This window comes from Amblyomma maculatum, chromosome 7, assembly GCF_055883805.1.
Source record: "Amblyomma maculatum isolate TAMU_Amacu chromosome 7, ASM5588380v1, whole genome shotgun sequence".
NCBI classification, from domain to species: Eukaryota; Metazoa; Arthropoda; class Arachnida; order Ixodida; family Ixodidae; genus Amblyomma; species Amblyomma maculatum.
Window position 1 is genome coordinate 83,244,293 of NC_139350.1, and position 24,676 is coordinate 83,268,968.

Genomic DNA, 24,676 nt, shown 5'->3' on the forward strand with positions numbered 1-24,676 from the left:
ATGCTTCTGAAAGGCAGGTACCAATAAAACAACAAAAAAAAAGGTCACAAATAAAGAACGGTTTGAATGTAAAATATTTTGTGCAGGTTCATAGGAATAGCAGGACATCAAAAATTTGTATATGCATTTTGATTATTGTCACAATTTCCTTTATGCCGGAAGAGGATATTCGGGCATTCTTAGCTGTCATTTGAAACAGGGTTTGATGAGCAAAGAACGCGTTAACTGCAATTTTGGCTGCCCAGACATGCATCAATGCACGCACGGGTTGATTAGCTCAAAGAGACATCAGCATATAAAAAAGGACACAGCGTCTTATCCCACTAAAACCAACTAAGAGCCGTTGAGAGACGTCTGTCCTAGTCTGCGGTATTTTTACAGGTCTTCACAGTTAGTCAATTAGTTATGATAAGGAGCTACCTTTTTAAATTTAAACATCAGTAACCAAGTGTCAATTCAGAACCTTTATAGCTACCTGCAATGTTTGCACCCTGTTGCCAGTCACGTAGCTTTTGTTTACTGGCCTTCAATGAAAGCTATCACGTGGCGAGCTACTAGCTAATATATCTCGCTTAGCACAAACGTTAAACTACATCGGAGAGACCACTCCAGAGAAAGCCGTATCTTGTTCTCTGCGATGCGGCTTATAGAACGCTGATGCAGTACCGCTGTCACGTGGACGCTTTTTTTTTTATATAGAGCTACTTACCTTCCAAATCTACGAAAAAAAAAAGCTACCTTATCTAACCTGAAACAAATCACGATATTCGCATTTTGTTCCTGAATCAGTGATTAAGAATGAGGTAGTTAGTACCTGCAGATGGTTAAAACCTGGAGAACGAAAAAGTACAGCAGGCTACGCTTCGCGACTTTCGATCCCCTTTGGTGATTTCATAGGACTCTGACACAGCGTCTCTTTAAAACCTTGGTCACATTTAGCTTGCACCTGTGCATGAAACCAAGATTAAAGGGGGGGGCGTTTGCGTTGCATGTTTCTTTCTCACTTCAATGCTGACAACCCTGTAGCTGAAACTTTTACCGCATACGGCTTTGTCACCACCGCTGGTAAGAGAAATTTGTGACTATACTTTGGGACTACGATTCAAGGATAGAGCGGACACATTAAGCTACCGTTAGTCCCCCAAGGAGACTAGCGGTGATTGTTTAGTATCTTTCGACTTGCGCGCGCGACGCTTTCAGACCACGTATTCGAGCAAGAATCAAGACGAAAAAAAAACAAAAATAAACAAAAGATAATACTTTGATCGGTGTCTTCATTCCAGGCCTTGAGTAAAAAAAGAACGCCTTACATCTGATGTCCCGAGCAATATTTAGGCTTACACTTAAGCTGTGACGTAAAAACGACCTGCGGGGCTCTGGGAGCTTGTGCGCAGAGAACTCGAATGAAGGCGCGCAATTTATTCTGCGAAGGCCGCCTCCGAACACAGAGCGCCGAAGTCACAAAGGAGCGTTCCACCCGGGCGCATGCAGGTTCCGTAAAATGTATTATGCATCAGATCGCGATTGTCTTCCGGTGGCCACCGCATGCCGGCGCCAATGTGCCACTGAAGCAGACAGGATAAAGAAAGCTAGTATGCACTTAGCTATTCGCTTAATTATTACTTCCGTAATTATAGAACCTCCCAGAAGACACATACTCATTATAGCTCACACTTGTAAAACCACTTTACATGAAAGACCATACGACATGCATATCAACGGCCGCTTTACCGAAGCCGTACACGCGTGTTTTCGTGACACAGTCGGTAGCGTTCCTGGCTGGTGACCGTACGGTGTTGGGTTGGCATCCTGGCCTCCATAAAGTATACTCAGTTGAAACGTGCGATGACCTTTGATTCCGGTTTCATATGGTGTTTAATCATTCGCATTCCAAGCATGTCTTGAGAGCGTCTAAGTTTAAAATCCCCGCGCGAGCTCATATTGGATGTGGCATCACGACCCTATCGACCAATCAGGTTCTTCGTGTCTCAGCTTTATCAACGCCGGCTTTTTTACGGCTTGTTCACACTGACCAGGCGTGGCGCGGTCATGCGACACAGTTAGACCGATTTGTCAAGGAGAAGGAACCCCGATCCGCTGCATTAGAGTACCAGATTAATCTAGTACATATCGCTGGTCATATCTTTTTTTTTTTTTTTTTGACGGGACTTGAAGTGCCGAAACTCCTCAGCCAGTCCGAGGTGGCGCAGGGTGTGATGTTAACCTATTTCCGTCTTCTTTCTTTGGCAAGAAAATCCAAGAGTTCATGTTTGCGTCTGCACGCCTTGCTGCGCACGTATAGTTTCGACACACATGTCTCAAACAGGGCAAATGCAGCATGCTCATTTGAAGGGGTATTCTTCGAGATGCGCTCAAAGCTAGGGCACCTGACGATTTACGTGGCCTACTACGCGATACTGCGAACAAGGCCTGCTTCCATCCTCGTTACTACAGTCGGGTACTACTCACGTCTGTAGTATATAGCTGACACACACGATTCCTCCACGACGGGAAGCATGACCATTGTAAACGCTTCTCTGATCACCTGAATAAAAAGGTAAGCATCAGGTCGAATTGACACCGCTGGAATTGCGGTGCATCTGGCTTGACTGGTATTGTCAATTATTAAAACTGACTCTGTTCACGGTTCAGCTGTACCACGTGCGGTTCAGCGTACCACTGTCCATAGTTGGTTTGTGGGGTTTAACGTCCCAAAGCGTCTCAGGCTATGAGAGACGCCATAGTGGAGGACTCCGGAAATTTCGACCACCTGCGGTTCTTTAACGTGCACTGACAGCGCACAGCACACGGGCGGCTTGCTTTTCGTCTCCACCGAAAAGCGGCCACCGAGGCCGGGATTCGATCCCGCGCCCTTGGGAACAGTAGTCGAGCGCCGTAACCACTGCGCCACCCCGGCGGGTCCACTGCCCATAGTTAGCAACTGCTGTTTTTTTTTTGTTTTTTTTTTGCAAGTTGTATCCTTCTGTTGACTGTTTTGCGCTGCAAAGCAGCGTTGCACATGAACATAGCCATAAACCCTCTTTCTTCGCTCAGATAATCGTACTTCGTGAAGGGAATCCAATTGATCGACCGGTAGCGGACGTACAGGAAGGGTCAAAAGAGCGCGAAATCCCCCTTTCCGTCAAGTCTCGTTAAAGAGAGAAATATCGGGAAGCGAGTCGCACGCCGCTTTGAACCCCATGGCGTCGCTCAGCGCTTGCCCCGGGTCAACGAAGCAATGTCGCGCGACCTCTTCGACTCTGTGAACGCGCCTTAAAGGCGTCGCGTCAACACTTTGTGGAAGGAAGGACAGTGCGCTAAAGTCCATATGCTTAATTGATACGCAACCGATGTGTAGTCTGAGCTCGATGGTCGCTTAAGGCGCGGCTACAGCTGGGTTTAGCTCACAGGCTCGTGCTCTTTTTTTTTTTCTCCCACTGTGCACGTCGCTTCGGCAATTTAACGCTGCTCCTGGCAAGTCTGTATCCCAGCCATTGATATCGCGTATCACTTTTGCAAGCGTTGGTGAATCCATGACCCCGCAACAGCGCTGTTTTGACATTCAACCAGTCGTCACAAATGACGACGTGTTGATTTTACTTGCAATTCCTATGTTGGTGAGAACATAAACTCGTGAACGTATCCTAACCCTGTGTGCACAAATTCCTGCATTATACATTTTTTTTTTTACAAATGCAGCTTTCCCATGACGTTGCGACATTTAAAGGAGTGGGTACAGAAATTTTTCGCAATGAACAGAGCAATAGCTAAAGTACATATTTGCAAAGGGGATATACCCGACATAAAATAAAAGATAACATTATAAAATCAAATCATTTTGGGTGTTCTCGCGCAAACTGACCTTCACGCAGTTAACGTCACACACAATCTTAATCATTTCACTGTTCGACTGTAAAAGGAAGGAACAAAAACCTAAACAAATTCAAAAACGGCGTAGACGGCGAGGTGTTAAGAGGGTGTGTATGGCGAGTGGACACGGGCCAAAAAAGTATTAAAGGAAATGGCTGTGTCAAAACAAATTTATTTTTTAATGATGTCGCGGAGGAGAACAGTGTGTTTGCACCTACGTCTGTTTTGAGGTGTGTCAAGTGACAGAGTGCTAGCATAAGATGACGGTGAGAAGTGGCGGTCATCGGTTTCGGTTTGTGGGGTTTAACGTCCCAAATCGACTTAGGGTATGAGAGATGCCGTACTGGGAGGCTCAGGGAATTTCAGCCACCTTGGGGTTCTTTAACATGCACTGGCATCGCATAGCACATGGGCGTCTAGCTTCTCGCCTCCATCGAAAAGTAGCCGCTGAGGCCAGGATTCGATCCCGCCTCCTCGGGCACAGCTGTCGAGCGCCCTAACCACTGCACCGCCACGGCGGGACAAGTGGCATTCATACCTGTGATGTTTAAATCCTATCACTTTTTTATACTTTCAAGCTTAACGATGTCTTTATGAAAGTGCGGCGACAATAATGCCGATTCATAGAGATGGGAGAAATCTGAAAAAAAAACTTTTGGGGAAAAAAACAAGGTCAGTTGTTGGGCGAGTTGGTGACGATGTTCCATATCTACAGCGCGATAAACGGGACAAGAGAACACAATAACGACAAACACAGCGCTGTGTTTGTCGTTATTGTGTTCTCTTGTCCCGTTTATCGCGCTGTAGATAGGGAAAAAAACAACTTTTTCTTCTCGTTTTTTCCTGAGGCATCATCACCATCATCATCAGCCTGACTATACCCACTGCAGGGCAAAGGCCTCTCCCATATTTCTCCAGTTAACCCGGTTCTGTGCTAGCTGCATCCACTTGACCCCTGCGAGCTTCTTAATCTCATCCGCTCATCTTTCTGCCTCCCCCTGCTACGCTTTCCTTCCCTTGGAATCCAGTTTGTTACCCTCAGCGACCATCGGTTATCCTCTCTTCGCACTACATGTCCTGCCCATGTCCATTTCTTCTTCTTAATTTCCACTAGAATGTCGGTAACTTGAGTTATTTCTCTGACCCACTCTGCACGCTTCCTATCTCTTAATGTTACCCCTACCATTTTTCGTTCCATAGCCCTCTGGGTTGTCCTCAACTTAAGTAGAACTTTCTTGGTTAGCCTCTATGTTTCAGCCGGGTTTCCTGAGGCATGGAAACCCGTAAAAACCGTAGAGTGCGATGCCCTCAAAAAACGTGAAAATTTGTGCTAATTGATAGATGGCTGCATCTAAATAAGAAAGAAAAAACCCAGAGAAGGCAGCAGAAGGATATAATTTATTGGCTGCTATATAGTTTTGGCTGCACAATTTAAGCCCAGTTCAGAATATTCGTGATTAATGCTGCATTTTCCCTCTTGCGCTGAGTGCCGAAGCGTGAACATGTGAATTGTAGCCTCCTTTCTCTCATTTGTATTTCGAATAAGCTACAAAGAGAAGCTAGTCACCTCGTAGTCTCATCGGCGAGTTTTCGCTCGACCACCGATGCCGGCGGTCGAGCGGCGGTCTGAGCGGCGGCGGCGCCTGCCGCTCAGACCATCGACCGCCCGTTTAATAGCGGCTGACAGCTGTCGCGCATGTGGTTGTGCCATTTTTAGTACGTCACATTACTGTGATATGACGTCATCTGTATTCACTGATACCCTTTTCGGCTTCATGCAATTATAAATATGGTGCTAATGATGGGTCTCGATCGGGCGAAACAGCATTTAACGGCTCTTTAAAACTGAATTAAGATATATGCAAAAGGTTTGCTGTGTCCAGAACTTGGCTGTGGGTGACCTTACATACAGAAGAAACCCGTAACATGCTCATATAGCCTCTAACATTGCTGTCCTATCCCCTTTCCAAACAACGTGATAACATCTGAATGCATACAAAATCAACTGGAAGAAAAAAGAACTGAGACTCAACATGAGTGGATTGGAACAATCTAAAAAGAAACGAGCACAAAAACGTCGCCAGTACAAGAACGCCTCGCGATGTCAATAATTTGATGAACAATGCGATGAACTTTAAGCTATCTGAGAAGCATTATAGGAAAATGAACACAGCTGGCAGTTCGCATTCGTGCACTGATATGACTAGAAAAAACTGAGAACACACGAAAAAGAGGCCAGCATTTTTTTTTGGTCACATGGCTTTCTTTACTGGAGAAAATTAACTATAAGCTACCAAGACTTCATAAATAAAAAAGGAGCCGCTGACGTCAACATAGAATATATATATATATAGCTTAAAATGCAGAAATGTGTCCGATACGTACTTCCGCAAAGCTTATTTGGAGGCAATTGTGGTAAATTTTGAAATACAGTTTAACATTCACTCGAAAAAAGAAAGAAAAGTGGGAGCAAGAGTAAGCACAGGTAAAAACACAGGAGGACCATACAGAAATGTTGACTGTAGACCTGGTAACGTGTTAGATGCAAGGAAAAATGAGATAAACCTCAAACAGTACAGGGTAACTCACAGGTATATAAAAGCACTTCTGAAAGTATATGTAAAACGACTGAAAAGTACCAGAAAGAAGAAAACACAGAATGTTGTGAGACCTTATTGCCACAACATTGATTCCAGAAAAAAAGTGATACAGATTGAACTGCGCATGAGATTTCCCCAGAAAAAAAAGAATAAATCACAAGTGAGAAATGTATCAGAAAAAAAAAAGCACTAGAAAAAAGGCGACGCGGAAACAAACCCAGAACTTTGTTTACTCTCACTATTTCGAATCGCTGCTGCTCTCATTTGAAGTGCCGCTCATTGAACTGGAGAATAAGTTGTATATTAAAAGGAATGAAAACAGCGTCTTTACTCTATTCCTGCACTTTGTGGGCACACATCCGAACTTTCACCATTATTTCTCAGTCATCATCTGTCCATGAAACATCTGGCGTCCCGCAGAGGTCAGTTTTACAGCCACTTTTATTTCTTATTTATATTAACGACGTCATTGCGGTTACTAAAAACACATCAGTTAAACTCCGTTTGTATGCAGGTGACTGCGTACTGTATTCAAATGGATATAGCACACGCGACCAGCAAACTCTTAACAAGGTATTTTCTCCATTCTGTGATTGGAGTTATACTTAACAAATGACAATAATTTTTTGCAAAACCATGGAGTGTTGCTAACAAAAAAATCCCTTTGGGTTTTCATACAATTGCAATAAACATCCATTAGAGCACGTAAAAGAATCCAATATCTCAGTGTAACTTTTTGTTTCAATTTTAAGTGGTATACAGACACGTAGATCTAGCATCCTCTAAAGCAGTCAGGAAACTTGGGCCTTGAATCATACGCTAAAATATGCAACCAAAACCTGCAAGCTGACTGTGCACTAATGTTTAAAAGGTCTATGCATGAATATGCTACAGCAACAAGCATGTAATGTTTCCAGAAATTTTTAAGGCTGGAAAAACAAAACAAGGAAGAAACAGACTTTTTTCCGGAAATATTGAAAAAAATATGAAAAACATCAATTATTTGTATTAATCAAGACGTATAAGTGCATTAAAATAGCAAACAGTACTTTTTCCTAGCAGTTTGCTGCTCGCATAGAGGTTGTGTCGCTTTTAAATAGTTATCGAAATACATCAATGACACATTTGACGGTTATAGAAGATTGCTGCCGTATATGCTGCAGCCTTGCATGGGAATGATTAAACGTGACAGACTATGATTTTAAACGTAACTAGCCCTCAATACGTCCTAGTAACCGGACACCACGATTTCCCGTGAAATATGCACCCAGTTTACTGATGAACTTGCTGTGAGAAACCTAGTCGAAAGTTTCTGAGTAGTCGATATTGGGACTACATTAGCTATTTTCCAGGTGAGTGGAACGGTTTGAGAAGGAAGTGATTTTTGAAAGATAACAGTCAGGTACAGGACGCACCACTCAGCGTACTTGTTAAGAAATTTGTTAGGAACGCCATCAGCTTCGGAACTCTTGGTCGTGCCAATATGGAATAAAAGATTATGAACTCCGTTGTAATTTGTGTTCAAATTCGGAAAGGCAGTCAGCTCGCCAGTTAAACGAAACATTGGCGTGGTGCCGCTTTCGCTATCAAAAACCGAAAAGTGTAGTGCGTTTCACTTGCCGTCGCACCTGCTGGGCTGCTCTGAGTACGGTTCGTGCGAGTAATGCTGTACACTGGACTGCAGACCAAGCGGACCTGGTAATCGACGAGCACGAAGTTGAGCGCTCGGCATACCTGGAGGACCGGCAGCTGCTGTACCTGCAATGCGCCATGGAGGAGCACTGCGTCTCCGCTTCTGCGTACGCGCTCAAGGCGGACCCAGGTGAGAGGACATTGTTTATTTGGGCGCTGTTAGCACTGCAGGATCACCTCACGGGCAGCGCAATATAATGCGACGCGGGAAAAAATGGCGATGCAGCCCAACGTCAGAGAAACCCTGTAAAAAGCCACCGGAGCGTTTGTAGCGTGAAAGGTTAATATATGCCACGCTGATTGTGTACGGGAAAACGCAAAGCTGTTTACAGGCTGCAGCGCTTCTTGATTTTGTAGTTTTTGGCCTGACGCACCAGTAGTGTCCGGTCATTATGGAAAAAAAGGGAGTGTGAAAGAGTGTTAGGAGAAAGATAGCCGAGAGTATAAAAAGCGCGGGTATCACTCGAACATTCAAAGCAAGGTATTATACAGGTATAGCCGAGTGTAGAAACTTACTCTTTGGTTGCCACACAGTAGCTCATCGCCGAAACAGTCAGCCAAGGTAGCTGTGACTGGTAGGAAGCAATATGAGTGATGTGATGACAACGCGGCGTAGTACGAATGAAAAACCCCACATTCATAGAATCGATTACGCTGTGCATTCTTTTTGAAGTAAAAAATAATGTAGAAAGCAATGTCATGCAAAAGTCACAGATGCTTTGTTCGGAAGTGCTATCGCAACTTACACATACTATGTAAAATAGTTGCAGGCTGCAGCTTAACCAATGATGATGGATTCTAATTTTTCTTCCCATCAAGACGGCTTTTTGCCTTTTTAAGTTACCTGTTTAAAGGAGATATGAGCCATTTCTTAATTTTTCTTTAGTTTCAAATGCGCTATGCCTCACCAAGAAGCCGTTTGTAAGTTTGTGATGGTGGTAGTTTGAATTGACGTTCACACGCACGTGATGCCTGCACGCATGACCTGGAATGCGCATACTGGAGTTGTACTACTGAGCATTTAATCGCTATCACTTGGATGACAACAAAACATGCCCTACATTCGCCACTGTTGAAGCATATGACATTTTGTTGCAGGGGTTTCTGTGAATTTAAAATTAAGAGAGTATAAATATTGAAGTGGGACGGAGGGGTCAGGGAGAGGTGAAGCGGTGGTCATTTTTCGTAGCAAAACTATAGAAAAAAATGGTTATGAACAGGGATGCCTTCAGAGAATGGATGTGTAGGCAATGCTGCTTCGTTTGCACGATGGGTACTTGAACATGCTCTTGGTTGCACATCACCTGAAAATGCCCTTCAAGAATCAACACCTTTCACATCAAAACTGCGTTCATTACTTTTAAAATAGGATATAAACATTCGTCTAAACCAATGCCATCTCACTTTCCGGCCCTTACAGTATAACCTGAGTGTGAAAGTGTTGATAAAGATGCGTAACACGAAAACACAGAATGTGAGTGTTCCCGCGTTCCCACGAACACACTCACGCACACACAATACATACATACATGCATACATACACACACACACATACATACATACATACATACATACATACATACATACATACATACATACATACATACATACATACATACATACATACATACATACATACATACATACATACATACATACATACATACATACATACATACATACATACATACATACATACATACATACATGCGTGCGTGCGTGCGTGCGTGCGTGCGTGCGTGCGTGCGTGCGTGCGTGCGTGCGTGCGTACGTACGTACGTACGTACGTACATACATACATACATACATGCATACATACATACATACATACATACATACATACATACATACATACATACATACATACATACATACATACATACATACATACATACATACATACATACATACACACACACACACATACATACATACATACATACATACATACATACATACATACATACATACATACATACATACATACATACATACATACATACATACATACATACATACATACATGCATACATACATACATACATACATACATACATACATACATACATACATACATACATACATACATACATACATACATACATACATACATACATACATACATACATACATACATACATACATACATACATACATACATACATACTGACAATGTGGAAACAAAAGGTATGTTTGAATCTGTCTGGTATATCTTCATTGATTGCATAAAGTAGCTTTATCTACCTCCTTAAATATGCGGACAAGAGAAGACCAGGAACAAAAAAAAAATTGAAAGCAATGGTTGAAGCGCCAAAGTATATAACGTTGCGACGGGGACACACCGACGACAGCACACTGCACAGGCTAAAGGGGAGTCGTGATGCCCACTTACCTGCCTGAAACATGGGCATGCAGAATTCAGGTCACTCGACCAATTATTGACTTTTCTTTAGAACTCTGCCATTTACCTCACGACGAGTATCAGCAACGGAATGCCAGTGATGCCACAGCGCGTTCGTGTGCTCTCTTTCAGGATGGCTGTACGAGAGCCGCCGCTTGCTTCGTTTCACAGCACGCGTGGCGAATGTGGGCACGGCCGAGTTCATGCCCTTTCTGCCCAAGCATGCCTGGATTTGGCACTCCTGCCACATGTGAGTAGCACTTCCGCTCAGACTTCACAGGCAGGCTAAAGCGTCATGTACTAGTACGCAGAAAATCTGTGAAGGGTTTTGACAGCGCCACATATTGCTGAAAGTGGTTCGGCCTTTTGCACTGTCCCAAAAACCAACAGAGAAAACAGAAATACGCATGTATCGTAAAGCGCACCCCACGTATCGTCTGAGAAAAGCTTTAAATAACCAAGGAGATGTCTAACACATCATCAATGCATTTTTGTGCTTTCCGCCCGCGGTGATTGGTTGATATGCCGTCAGGCCCCCTCCAATGCTTGGCATTACCTTCACAGTGAGTGGCAAGGGTGTCGTAGCATGACCTGCCGTGGCTTCAGCCAGCCGTCAAAGGCGAGATGTACATCAGCAACCTTGCATTATACCGGATTCGGTATGCATAGCAGAATTTGAGTTTAAACATTATTTTCAGCTTTTTAGTACATCTATAACGAGCGACGCTTCCCTTACGTGAGCTTAAGCCAGTTTTTTTGCGATTAAATATCGAATTTTCAAACATTTCAGGAACGGCGGACCGTTTAAAATGAATGACCACACGGCGACGAAATAAACCACAAATCTGGAGTTTCAAGTTCCGTTTCAATGCTCTCTCCCGCTCTGAAGGAAGAATGCAAAACCCAGTTAAGAGCACCAAATACAGCACGCTGATATGGACTGAAAGAGCGCGAACATTGCCTAGAAATGCCAATCAGTGGCCAAGGGGACGAGCATTGGCACGCGCGAGGTGACAGTAACACGCGCTTATGAGACGGACACCCCGAATTTCACTAAAGCTGGAAGATATCGCTCGCAAGGCTTACTGCTATAGGTTCATCAATTTTGCTTTGATCTAGTCAGAAATTTCAACGTAGTTCTGAATTAAAGCTGTCGTTGCAAAAATCACGCCACTCACTTGCGGCCTCTTATCACGCTCTGCAACCTTTCGAAAAGCGCCAGCGGTGTGGACGCTGTGTACAAGAATCTACAGTATGTTTTAATCCAAAACGAATTATAGATCTGATATCCAGTGTGAGTGAAAGGAAACAACAGGACCCATTATCCGAGCATAACGTTTGTTTTGGTTATTACTTACTGTACTGCAAATAAGATGTGGACGCGATTCCAATAGTAAGAAAATAATATGCTCTTGCAAAAAAAAAAAAAAAAAAAAAAAAAACGAACGCTGTAGACGATCGATTCGATTCACTGACGAGGTAATTGGTCAGCATTAGTTAACTATCCGTTAAATTTGCTTCTCCTATAAACAGCTTCAGCTGCTCGACGACCCAGTTGCGTCTTTTAATTTGCTTTAAGCAGATCTGTGGTATCGAGAGGCTTCTGGATGTGTACGTAGTCTTTTTGGGGTAGGATGAAGGCCTTTGTAGGGTAGAAATTGGCATGTGGATGATGGGAAGAAGCTCGTGGATAAAAATGTACCTTTCGGGTCCGCAGGATACCAACACCAACCCGAGACACTTTTTAGTGGTATTGAGCAATCTAAGGCAAATGTATCAGATTGCTTACGCAAGAAGAAGGGTTCAAAAAAACGGTGGTGTACAAATAGTTTAGGAGGTTCCTCGGAAGACGGCGTGCTGTCGGCGTTGAATGGCAGCTCTTTTTGCTCAAAAAGGCAGATTACGCCTGTCAGCTTGTCGAGATCGGAGCCTGCAATGTTATGACAATGGTGAAAACAAGTGTCTGATACACTTCAGTGTGCGTCTGCTGGTGGAAGTTTCAATAGTAACGGTTGTTTTTGTAGAAGTATATTTACTCGAAGCAGTGGTAGTAACTTCATAGTAGTAATGGTCATGGTTGTAGAATAATAGTAGTTCATTGCTAGTATTGGCGGTGGCAACAATTTCATAATTAATGCGTTTTTATTTTCAACGAGCTCACTGCACAACAATTTTCGGTGCGTGTACAAATTTTCTACAGAAAACGTTTTCAAACTGTTCCGCAGTTCCACAAACCTAACTTTTGTTTTTCAGACGCAGGAAAGTTTTACGGGTAATTGGTATACGCGCGCAACCAAGGCGGAATAACCGCAGCGCTTGAATAAATTGCCTATTGCAAACAATACTATGTCGAAAAAAAAAAGCAAGAAAACAAAGCTAATCTCGGCAACATATTAACGGAAAAATATGCCACACCTGCAGCTTCCAAATGAAATTCCTTTTTTTTTTTTCTAAGCGAAAGCTTTACTGGCCTCGTTGAGCCAAGGTCATCGGCGGCGCACTTTGACCTCGGGTGCAGTGCGAAGAGCCGACGACGGTCGCTTGTTCTGCTTCTTCTTCACACAACTGGAAAACCTTATTCGTACCGGCACATATCTCCATACAACATTGCCTCACACAATGTCACACACAACCCTCCAGTCTCCTGGCTACTCTTTTTCTCCACTGCCACCGCTGTCCCATCTGGCTCGAACCGGCTGGGGTGTTCTTGAAATTCGAAGACATCTATGGAGGAGTCGCGCGCTAAAACCAGCGCTTCAGCTCCGCTTCCTTGACGTCCGCAGCCAGCCTTGGAGGAGTTAAACCGCAACAAACTGTGTCTGACAATGCTTAATCGAGCTTCCCTTCATAAACTAGGTTACCTATATAAGTCTAACTTGGCTTAGCAACACAGCATAAGAAAGCTTTGGCTTGCATAACCGGGCTTAGCCGATCTAATCCGCAGCTTTTTTCTATTTTTCGTACGTTTGCCTCAGTTTCCAGTAACCAAGACGAACAACTCGTTCGTTGTGTGTCCGTTGGGGGCACAAAGCGGTGCCTCGAAAAGGTGTGGGAAAGTGTGCGACAAGGGTATTGTGCGCAGGCATTACCATTCCATGGAGGTCTTCGCACACTACGACGTGCTAGATGCGGATGGCCGTCGCGTGGCGGAAGGCCACAAGGCGAGCTTCTGTCTCGAGGACAACGTGTGCCAGCCCGGCGTGGACAAGCGCTACAACTGCGCTAACTACGGCGACCAGGGCATATCGGTGGGCTGCACCGACACCTACGCGCACAACATCGACTGCCAGTGGGTGGACATGACGGACGTGCCGCACGGACACTACACGCTAAAGGTGAGCGCTCGGCCTCCGGGCTTATGCGCGCAATAAGTGAACGAAGCGAGGATGCACGAATGCGTGAGGTTTATAACAGAACAAAGAGGTGTATCGGTAGAAAAAACTGAAAGCCTCCGAGTTTATTTTAGATTCTAGTTTGGAACTGTGAAATAGCTCGTCACAATAATAATAATATAATAATCAATTACTCAATCTATATTTAATGGGCGCAGGAACAACCATGTGGTCTTCGTGCTGCAGCACAAACAAAGAAAGATGAAAAGGCACACACACAGCTAGAACACAAAAGAAGAAATCAAAACACATGAAATGAAACTGAGACGAAAAGTGTCACGGAAAGAAAGAAATCAATGAGTAGCATGTCTTATATACACAGTCAGAGAATTGTTGAGCACATCACGAAAGAAAAAAAAAAAACGATAGATAGAGAGGAAAAAACAACAACAAATAACTGACATGGATTATAGTAATATAGAAATATACATAAAATAAACAACCATTCCAGGCGCAATAAGTGCGTGGTATTTAAAACACATGCTAGAAATATAAAAAAATACAATAAAGAAATAGAATTGAACGCGGGACAGTAAGATGCGAATATAAAGTTTAAAGTTAAGATATAAATAAGAAACGGATAAAAAGCAGTTCAAGGTACTGACTGCATTGAACAGGAAAAAAAGCAAAAAGTGAAGTAAATACAATATTTTAGGCTAGAAAGTGGGAGTTATATGTGATAAAGTACTATTTAGAATACAAACCTACGAACATCCAATATAAATGAACAGAGCGAGTTTTGGAAAATGTCAAGGTGAGGACAAAAAGAGTTAAATAGCCACTGCATTCTGTCCAGAGGGGAATGGGAATGAAGAGACGGAGAAACTTGAAATGGTCTGAATTCCCTCATGCTCTTTCGCGGAACGAGCGGTAGGATGTACTCTAAGAGCTGAGGGCACATAATGTGGCCATGAAGGAGTTTTTACAGAAAAATGATATCAACTCTTACACGACGGCAGTGAAGAGAAGGAAGATTCAGTTTGGTACTCCCGGTGGAGCGAGAGGAGGAAGTTGCGCAAGGAAAGCGATATCGAAATATCCGTAAAACATTTTTTGTACTCTGTCAACCTTGTCCAAGTTCCATTTGCAAGTGCCATTCCAAACAACCGACGCGTACTCCAAGAGCGGCAAGCATATTGACAGGTACAGTTTTAAGAACGAAAGTGGAGTACGAAACTCTCTCGAAAGTATGCAAATGAATCCGAGTGTGCGCATAGCCCGCTGAGCAATGCGTTTAGTATGAGAGGAGAAGCTGAGGGTGCGGTCATAAAGTACACCAAGGTCATTAATTTCGTCAACCCTGTCCAACAGCACAGAATTCACAGAATAATGGTAGAGAAAGCTGTGTGTTTTACAAATAAATGAGACAGCCCTAGTTTTGGAAGAATTGAGGGTAAGTCGATTCTTCGCACACCAATCAGAAAAAGCAGATATATCCGATTGAAACAACAAGCAATCTTGAAAAGAATGTATTAGCTTGAATTTTTTTATATCATCAGCATAAAGAAGAAACGAGGAGTACTTGATCGCCGAGAAAACATCATTAATAAAAACAGAGAAGAGAAGTGGGCCTAATACAGAATCTTGAAGAACTCCACTCGTTGCAGGGTAAACGAAGTCTGTCCATTCACACTTACAAAGCAGGAGCGATCAAGGAGATAGTTGCGTAGGAGGGCTACGAGTGAGACTTCGACGCCAGAGAGTAGAAGCGTTTCAAGAAATAGTGAATGAGTAACACCGTCGACAGCTTTGCTCATATCACAGTACACAGTGTCAACCTGACCTCTCTGAAGGACTGCTGCAGAGGCATCATCATCTTTATCATCATCATTTATTTTCCCTTAAGGACCCCTAGGCGGGGCATTACATAAGGGGGGAGCACAAATACGAAATCACAAACAAAAGGAACATTTGGAATATAGCAGTGAAGGCAAACATAATTGTTAAAAGAGCATTATAAAACGAAAGAGTGAACAATCATACATGCATTGAGGCCATCGCGCCATATGAAGAAGAGGAAAATGGGAACACTGTTTTGCATACAAAGGTTCCAACAGTATTTAAAAAAAAATACAACACGTGCAGAGGTGGTACTCAAAAGTGCAACTAAGGAAGAAGATAAGATAAAAGCAGGTTTTTGAATTTAATTGGGTCACTCTCTTTTACAATCGCCTCAGGTAGACCATTCCGCTGTTCAATGGCGGATGGCAAGAATGATTTATGAAATGCATTGGTGGAACCATGTAGACGCTGTAGGCTCGGACTGTTAAAAAGGCGACACGATGTTCTATTGGGAGGGAGTATGAGTGTGGAGTGCAAATGAGGAAAACAGTAATATAACTTGTGAAAAAGGCAGAATTCGGCAATTGTACGGCGAGAAGACAGTGGCGGTATGTCAAGCGATGATTTTATGCCAGAAACACTGCTCCTACGGTCGTAACATGAAGTAATAAATCGGGCCGCGCGACTCTGTACTGATTCTAATGCGTCAATTAGGTATGCCTGGTGTGGATTCCAAATGGGTGAGGCACATTCAAGTTTAGTGCGAATGAAAGTTTCGTAAGCAAGTTTGCGGATAAATGGAGGGGACACGGCTAGCAACCTTCACGGCATAAACGTCACTAGGTTTGTAGAAGCAGAGCGACCCGGTATTTGGTACTATGTTTGAGATGGAAGGAAAGTACGTTGTGCAAAGCTAATTCCAAAAGCTTAGAGGTTGCACATAGAAGAGAAATCGGACGATAATTGGAAACATCAGATTTGTTTCTTGGCTTGAACACAGGAAACACGCGTGACATTTTCCGCACGCGAGGAAAGGCAGCATTTTTTAAACAGTTCTTAATATTTTAAGCAGTTATTCAAAAATACAACTGAAGGCTTTTATTATGGCGGCTGGAATGCCATCAGGTCCAGGAGACAAAGATGGTCTCAGACGCTTAAGATTCACAGTTATCAACTTCTCCTCAAAGAGAATGGAATTAGATGGTGCACCAGATGGGAGGCAAACGGAATCACAATGTGGATGTTTGTAAACGGAGGAAAAATGTTGGGCAAAACTGTCGGCAACATCCCGAATTTCCGAACCCTGAGAGTCAACTAAGCTGATACTCGAATCTGATTTAATGGAACGCTTGCGAACGTATTGCCAGAACTAACCAGGACAATTTGAGGCACTCCTCTCCAAAGCCTCAAGATAAGAGTCGTGGTCCCGCTTGTATAAGCGTTTGCAAACAGAACGCAAGCGGCGAAACTCATCTGCCCAATTGTCAAACCCAGGGCATTTCGCTTTACGATGGGCTCGTTCCTTAAAGGGACAGAACACTGGCCAAAATATGTCATGAGATTATGGTGATGAAAAGACCTTGCCTCATATAGTACAGATCGAGCACTACGATTGAGCACGAAAAGAGGCTTTACAATTTTAATTTGCCATTGAACATCGCATAAAAACAACTGAAGCGCTATCTAGCGGAGAAACCCTAGTACTTTCAGTGTAGCCCCCCACGTGACTACATGTCAGCAAAATATCGCTGATTTTCGTAATTGCACACTGTTCTTTTTTCTTCTAGGAGTGCTTGCCATAATTTATTATACTTTGCGTTCTCTCCAGTGCGTTCTTAATAAAAACCATCTCTGCTTTCGCACCGCGAGAGGTATGCTTTCAAGTTTTGCCACTAGATGGCACCACAGTGTTTGCAATTTCGTGAATGAAGCAATGACAGTGCCCACTAAAACTTTCGTCGACGAGGGCGTGCGTTATTGTGCCGTAACAGTATTGAGTGTGAAACTGAAAAGGACGTTAGTCTACGCAAAAAATGTCTGATTACTGTCTGGCGAGTGAAAGTTATATTTGTTTTCGGTACGTCTTTTTTGTCGACCACCAGTCGTCATCGCGGTCGCTTCTCATGGTTTCCATCATCGGACTACATAAAAACGGGCGCACGCATTGATCGAAAAATTGCCGGTAAAAATTTTATACAGCGTTTCTAACGAAACCGTTATGGAATCGAACATTTTAGACATCAATCTTTCCACTGCGGCGAAAAAAAATCGAGACCTAAATTCTAGTGTTCTGTCCCTTTAAGTTTTAACGCCATTATCAGTTCCTTGAAAACCAGGAAGGAAACTTCCTACGCGTAGGAGTATGCAAAGGTATGTACCGACGCATACCATCAAGAACTATTTCAGTGAAGTGACTGACTTGTCCGTCGGAATCATTAATGTGATTTGAAAGGGACCAGTCGACGGAAGAGAAGAAATTGAAAAGACCGAAATAATCACCACATGCATACGCGAAACGGGGCGAATTCCTCACCCGATGTGAATTAGTAGAAAGTGAGGCAGAGACAGCAGTAGTAACTAGAAGTGGAGGATGAAATTTGTCACATCGAGTCAGCGGTATATCTGATCTCGAGACTCGAACACTTTCAAAATTCGATAGAAAGATGTCAAGAATATTACCACAGCAGTTTTCAGTGAAATTGTGTTGCTGCAAAGAGTTAAAGGCTATAAAATCAAGTAGAGTGTTACACTTACTTAATATGATTGTAATATGTAATAATTGTGGTGAGAAGAAGTAAACGCGTTCCAGTTGATACCTGGAGTATTAAAATCGCCTAAAATAAGAAGTTTGTGTTTGCTATGACGAGTTATAACATGTTCGATTGAGAGCAGAACATCATCATAAGCTGGAGGAGGAAAATTCGGAGGAATGTAGAAAGCTGCAAGTAAAAGTTTTTCATGTCGATTTAAAGTGGGCTCAAGCCACACACATTCTTCAACAGTTTCCAGATCGGAACGTCGAACACACTGCACAGAACTGTCAGTCGCAATGAGCACTCCACATCCTCTTTGTTTGGGTCCTGTTTCAGGGTAGTCGCTACGAAAAACAGAGTAATTATTAGGAAAGAAATCACTGGAAGGGATATCGCTTGACAGCCAGGTTTCGGTAACTACAACAGCGGTATAACAACAGGACAAAACGGTAGAAAAAAATTCAGATCTCTTAGTCCGAAGACCTCGGGCGTTTTGATAATAGATGTCCAAATTAGGGGCTGTAGAAACGGCGCAGCACACAGAACGGACTCGGAGCAGGGGGATGGTAATGGTGGTGCTCTCTGCGTGCGCGAAAACGAAACAGACGAGGAAAAAGCGTGCAGCAGCGAGCGGTGGACACAATTAGAAGTGTACGCCCATCCTAGCTTCTCCCGTCAGTCAGCGAGACGGACCAATGGACGTCGTTCGCGGCAAGTACGTCATGACTGTGGCTCGACGGGCCAGCGCAGGAAACGAGGAAGCTGGCTTCCCGAAGGAGAGCATGAGAGAGCTTTAATTTGTATTTTCGTTGCTTTGCGGCGCGCGTGTCACTGTAGCATTATGCACAGACTATCTCCGGTACCTGATCGAAACACTGGGCTCCTTTGCTTAAAAGGTCCTTCCCTGGACAGTGGCCCTTTAACATAGGGTGACCTAAAACCGATTAAAGCCTTTCGGTTCCGCTATCTTCTTATCCATTCGAACATTTTACTTTGGCCCTTCACGCCACATGTCATTTTTTTTTAGAGTCATCGGTGTTTTTATCGGTTTTAGGTCACCCTATGTTAAACATGGATTTTCTCGTTAGATAATTATATTGCTTTCTGACGTGTACCCTAGCTGATAGGTGGTGTGACGGTGTCCCTATATATTATGTGTGTACTTCAATAAAAGAATCAGTTGGCAGTAGCGCGTTGTCTTGTCTCCTGTGTTGTGTTCGTCTGCTTTGCGCTTACTTCTCTCCTGTACGATCATGCACCATCTAGCCTAGCAACAAGTTTTACTTCAGTAGCGCGCAAAAACCAAGCTGTAGTGGAGGCCCCTGCAGTAACTTTCCCACCTTAGTTCCAAAGTTCCTCGGAAAGTCTGGGCATAGGCGCTTGTTCACTGCGCCTCTATAGAAAATCAAAGGGATATATTTTGACAATAAACGCAAAAAAAAAAAGACTAACAGTGCCCTGAGGAGGGATATTCGGATGTGTTGATTGTTACAGTACAATCTTATGAAATGCACATAATAATGTGCTCATAAACAGCTTCTAATTAATAATGTTCATGACCAGTATTTTGTGGGTATGTGTACAGGAAATGCAGTATACAAATTAATGAAGATCATTTAATTTTATTCGAACTCTACTGCTTTTTTGAAGATGTGTGAAAATTCATTCACCGCTGTACTTAATCAGTTAGTTGTTGTTTTTCAGCGTGAGAATCCGCTGTTTTTTCTAATGGTAGCAAACCTCATAAGCAAACATTACGAGGCCGCAGAATAATGATCAATGTGCGACCCACCTATGAGGAAATTTTTAAATCTGCGCACCATTTTAATTTCACACATGCTTAACACACTACTACACGGCGGCCCCTGGAAATCCAGCCATGTTCCCAAAACTGCGCAGGCCGGAGCACAATTTAGCCCCGCATAAATTACGCGTACCCACTGTCTTCTCTACTGTCTGCAACATACCAAGTGTCCCAGCTAAGCTTCCACTTTTGCAGAATGACGGAAGATGACTCGCCTAGCATGAATCAAACGTAAAAAAAAAAATCCGTCGAAGCAGAGCGGATTCGAACCACAAGAATTTCTCCTGAAAAGAGAGTGCGTGGTCTCGTTGTCGTATCATCAACTTCTAAACAAAAACAAAACGCATGAACAGACAGGGGTGGACACATGCTTTCTCTCGTCTGCTCGGTTTAACTACGTTTAAAAATTACCACATTTTTCCTTAATTTGCACCAAGCCCGGCCACAAACATTGCTCAGTGGTAGAACTACAGCTTGAATAAAATTGAAAGTATTAGAAGTTAAGCGAACTGATAAATCATCTTCGTCATTGCTACATCAATACCGGTAGCACCAGTGGAATGTATACGTAAGCAGTAAATTCAATGTTGACAGTGTTTGCGTATCAAATTTTCAATTACACCTTGCATTACAGATTGCTTCCAGACGTCTTAACAGGAAAAAAATAAGTGTAGACTACTGCACTCAACCTTAGTGATTGTCCCTTAACCGCATTCATTTGAGATAATCACTAAAATAACGGGTCTATACTCCCGGTTTCCAGCCAACAGGAGCAAGAGGGGGGAAGGGGCGGGGGGGGGGGGGGGGGAGATCAGCTTCACAGGACGTAATTTGAGTCATTCAAAGCGTACAAAACTCTGGCTAGACCGCTAACTGAATATGCTAAATAGTGCGTGATCCGCAAACTGCCGCCAAAAGCCTCAAACTTGAGAGAACACGGCGATTTGTTGCAAGATTTCTCTATAATAAATACCGCCGCAACCATACCTCAACAGTATTCTGCAATCAAGCTCAACTAGCTATGCTAGAAGTCAGAACAAGGTATAAAAGATTGAAAACCTTTTCACCTTATTAACAGTTGTGTCAAAATAAAAAAAATTGATTACTTTCAAATCAAAAACAAAGAAACATCAAGGCATCACCATAGTAACTTGACTCTATTACCGACATACAAAATGATTGATTTAAGTTTAGTTATTTCCCGCGCAGCTGCGGAGATTGGAACTCTCTTCCAGATACTGCCGTTTCGTCTGCATCACTCACTGTATTCTTGCAGCTTTTAGAAAAAAAATGTGTATGACGCTAACAGTGATGGGAAATTTCGCAGTTACTGTAGCCTTATTTTTGATGTGTTGCTTTTAGATATTGTATTATTGTGTTCTTTGCGTATCTTGGTTTTTGTTGTGAAAATTTAGTTTGGTTCATGTGTTTATTTAGAGACTATGAGCTATTAGCTGCTCTATACCTGTACTTATTCAATGCTTATCTGTTTTGTTCTCCGAACTTGATGAATCATTGCTTCCAGCTTTATTTTCCACTCCTGTAAAAGCACTCAATTGGAGCTGACAGTATTAATAAATGAGATAATGAAATGAAATTAAAAAAAAAATACTTTTGTAACTCGGCGCTATAACTGACTCGAAATCTCGCATTTGTGTATAACAACTGAAACCTGCTAATCGGCAGTTGATTTCAATAAATTCAATGCTGCGACAGCCATTTTGTTTTTTTTTATCACGACGCAGGTATCCATCAACCCGGAGTTCAAGCTGGCTGAGATAAGCTACGATAACAACGCGGCAATCTGCGACCTGATCTACACACAGACATATGCTGCTGTCACAAACTGCACTCTAGGAAGGCCGTGACATTGGGGGCTAGTGAGATGGTGCTTCACACAGACCTTTATTTTGGTAACCTAGCCTATATAAACAATGAGGAAAGTAGAGCTCCAGGTATGTTTCTACGAAATCTGTCCGTTTGTCGTATACCTTGGTATCTGTCATCCTCCTGCCGACGTCGTCCTTTTGGTGGCCGCAATTCATCTGAAAAGTACACAGGGAACGGCGGCTCCCACTCGTCATGATCACATTGTCACGTCGACTGCAGTTGTTTCAAGCTGCATCATTTCATAGATGACAACAAATTGCCACATAACGCACCCACTAACCATCTAGTGGCACTCCACGCTGTTGTGAATGAACGTGCACGACGTGATAATGCCATCGGAACGTGCAAACAACTCTAATGGGGCTTCAAGCCAAACCAGGCCCAGCGGCCCACCTCGCATAACAGTTCCCATACTGCTATTTTTTTTTTGCTTATTTCTGAAATAATTGGTCAGAAATCGTTTTTTTTGCATCACATTCCGATTAAACTTTCACGCACGAAAGCCCTTTTTAGCTAATTTTCACGGTGTTTTATAGCGAGTACAGGAGACTTAAGCGCCAAATTATGCCAGAAACGCATGCAGAGCATCATACGCATATGCCTCCGTATACGGTATGAGCAACATTGCTGTATTCCAGGGCCACTCAAGGTGCCACGGAGACGGCGCTCCGCATCAAGCGCAGCGGCTCGGAAGAAACAAAAAATATTTATTTCCTGCTATTAAATATGTGCTTGCGTATCTAATGATGGGCAAATATGCATGTAGTAGAGAATAATACTGCAGCATGAACAGCCTCGAGTAGTGAAGGTGCTGCTACAAGAAAGAGCTCAATCCGAGTGCACTGCCTTTGATGTATACAACGAGCCCACTGCACCATCGACCAACAGTGATGCATCCGGGGCGATTCAGGTGTTCTAAAGCTGAAATAACTGTGAAAGACGGGTTTATAAGCTTGCCAGAACCTAAGAACGCCGTCAGTACCACACCAGCTTCCCAGTCTAGGCCAAGGTCGGCTTCTCTACCCCTTCAGCAACTCCAGGGCTCCGTGACTGCGATGCCTCACGAATCTGCACGTCACTGGGATGATGACGTGAAGTGGACGCATTTAACTTGTATTTCGTTTTACTTCTGGGAAACCGGATTTCGTACATTCGCGCCTGCATTCACTACTGCCAACCTGTAGAAAAGAAAAATGCAATAAAGATGGAGTTCTGTGCGTATTTCGTTGGGCTCACCTTATTGTGTACAAACCTCCTCTGGCAGCGCCCACATTTATTGTACATACACCTTCTAGAAGACTCTGAACAGACGCACCAATTATACAGCCTAAAAGTACGCTGAGCACAAACTGGATTTTCTGTAAGTAAGAAAAGATCACAAGAACGCAATTCCATCGCGATCGCCGGCTAATTTCGCGTACAAAATGCGTGCGTCAAAACCCGATTTTGCATGCGAAACCTACAGGCCACCGCCTTATATGTCGCGCCATGTTGGTTCAATGATTTAAGGGCTCTCGACTGCTGTGCCCAAGGATTTTGGATCGAATCTCGGCCACGGCGGCCACTTTTTGACGCAGGCGGAAAGCAAGGCGCCCGTGTGCTGTGCGATGTCAGTGCTGTGCGATGTCAGAACCGCAGGTGGTCGAAATTTGCGGACCACTCCACTACGGCACCTCTCATTGTCTGAGTGACGTTGGGACGTTGAACCCCGTCAACCAAACTAAACCATAGCCTCCCATATTATCCATTCCTGTTAATAGACGCGAAATCAAAGAATGCCGACCATCGTGTTCAAGGCAGCGGCGGAAGAAAAAAGCAGTGCTCCGTCGGCGCGCCCGCGCTGCATAGGGATAGCATCCACCCATGGACGCCGCTAGAGGCGGTAGCACGTTGTGTAGGGGGGCAAGAAATGTGTATTTTTCTGTGGTACAAACGTCCGCCAAAGGAGGCAGAGAATTAATCTTTACTGAACGCAGGGTACAACGAGATGGAGAAAACGGCTACACAAATTCAAAGGAAACTAAACAAGGGTTTCTCTGATTGTTCCTTAATCCCCCTTCGTCACTGGTACCTGAGATTCAGTGTCCAAATTCTTATGTTCACTGGAGGGGCAAGCTTATCAGGACAAAAGAGCGTGCGTCACCTTTGCTTTGCGCTGTGTCATACGGCGAGCAAAGGGATCAATGGCCAACTTCCTGAATTCTCGGAACTAGAAAGGATAAGTGACCGCGTGCAAGTATCACGGGATGTAACATGGCTCCGCAGGTAGCCAGCTAGCTGGTCTTTTGTAAGTTTTCACTCAGCTTATGTTCGAAGGCATCGTGCCGCACAATGCTGCTGCAGACACGTGTGTGCTGCATTGAAAAACGCGAAGTGCATGATGTGCGGCTTGGCGGAAAACATGCATGCGTCCTGTTTCATACAAAACCGCCAGAGAAGCGGCGATTGCAACCACCCGATAGCGTGGTTGCAACACGCCGAAGCACTGCGAA

At 43.6% G+C, this 24,676-nt stretch overlaps 1 protein-coding gene across 1 annotated transcript in view; it reads left to right on the plus strand.

Annotated features, from left to right (window-relative positions):
• The window catches only part of Loxl2 (Lysyl oxidase-like 2), a 74,065-nt gene extending 50,668 nt beyond the window's left edge, over window positions 1-23,397 (plus strand). Inside the window, exons 6-9 of the mRNA XM_084609191.1 lie at window positions 8,155-8,292; window positions 10,696-10,813; window positions 13,646-13,898; window positions 22,040-23,397. Of these exons, the coding sequence (XP_084465317.1) occupies window positions 8,155-8,292; window positions 10,696-10,813; window positions 13,646-13,898; window positions 22,040-22,162 (632 nt within the window). The 3' untranslated portion in view covers window positions 22,163-23,397. The remainder of the gene's footprint in view (window positions 1-8,154; window positions 8,293-10,695; window positions 10,814-13,645; window positions 13,899-22,039) is intronic.
• The last annotated feature ends 1,279 nt before the right edge of the window (window positions 23,398-24,676 follow it).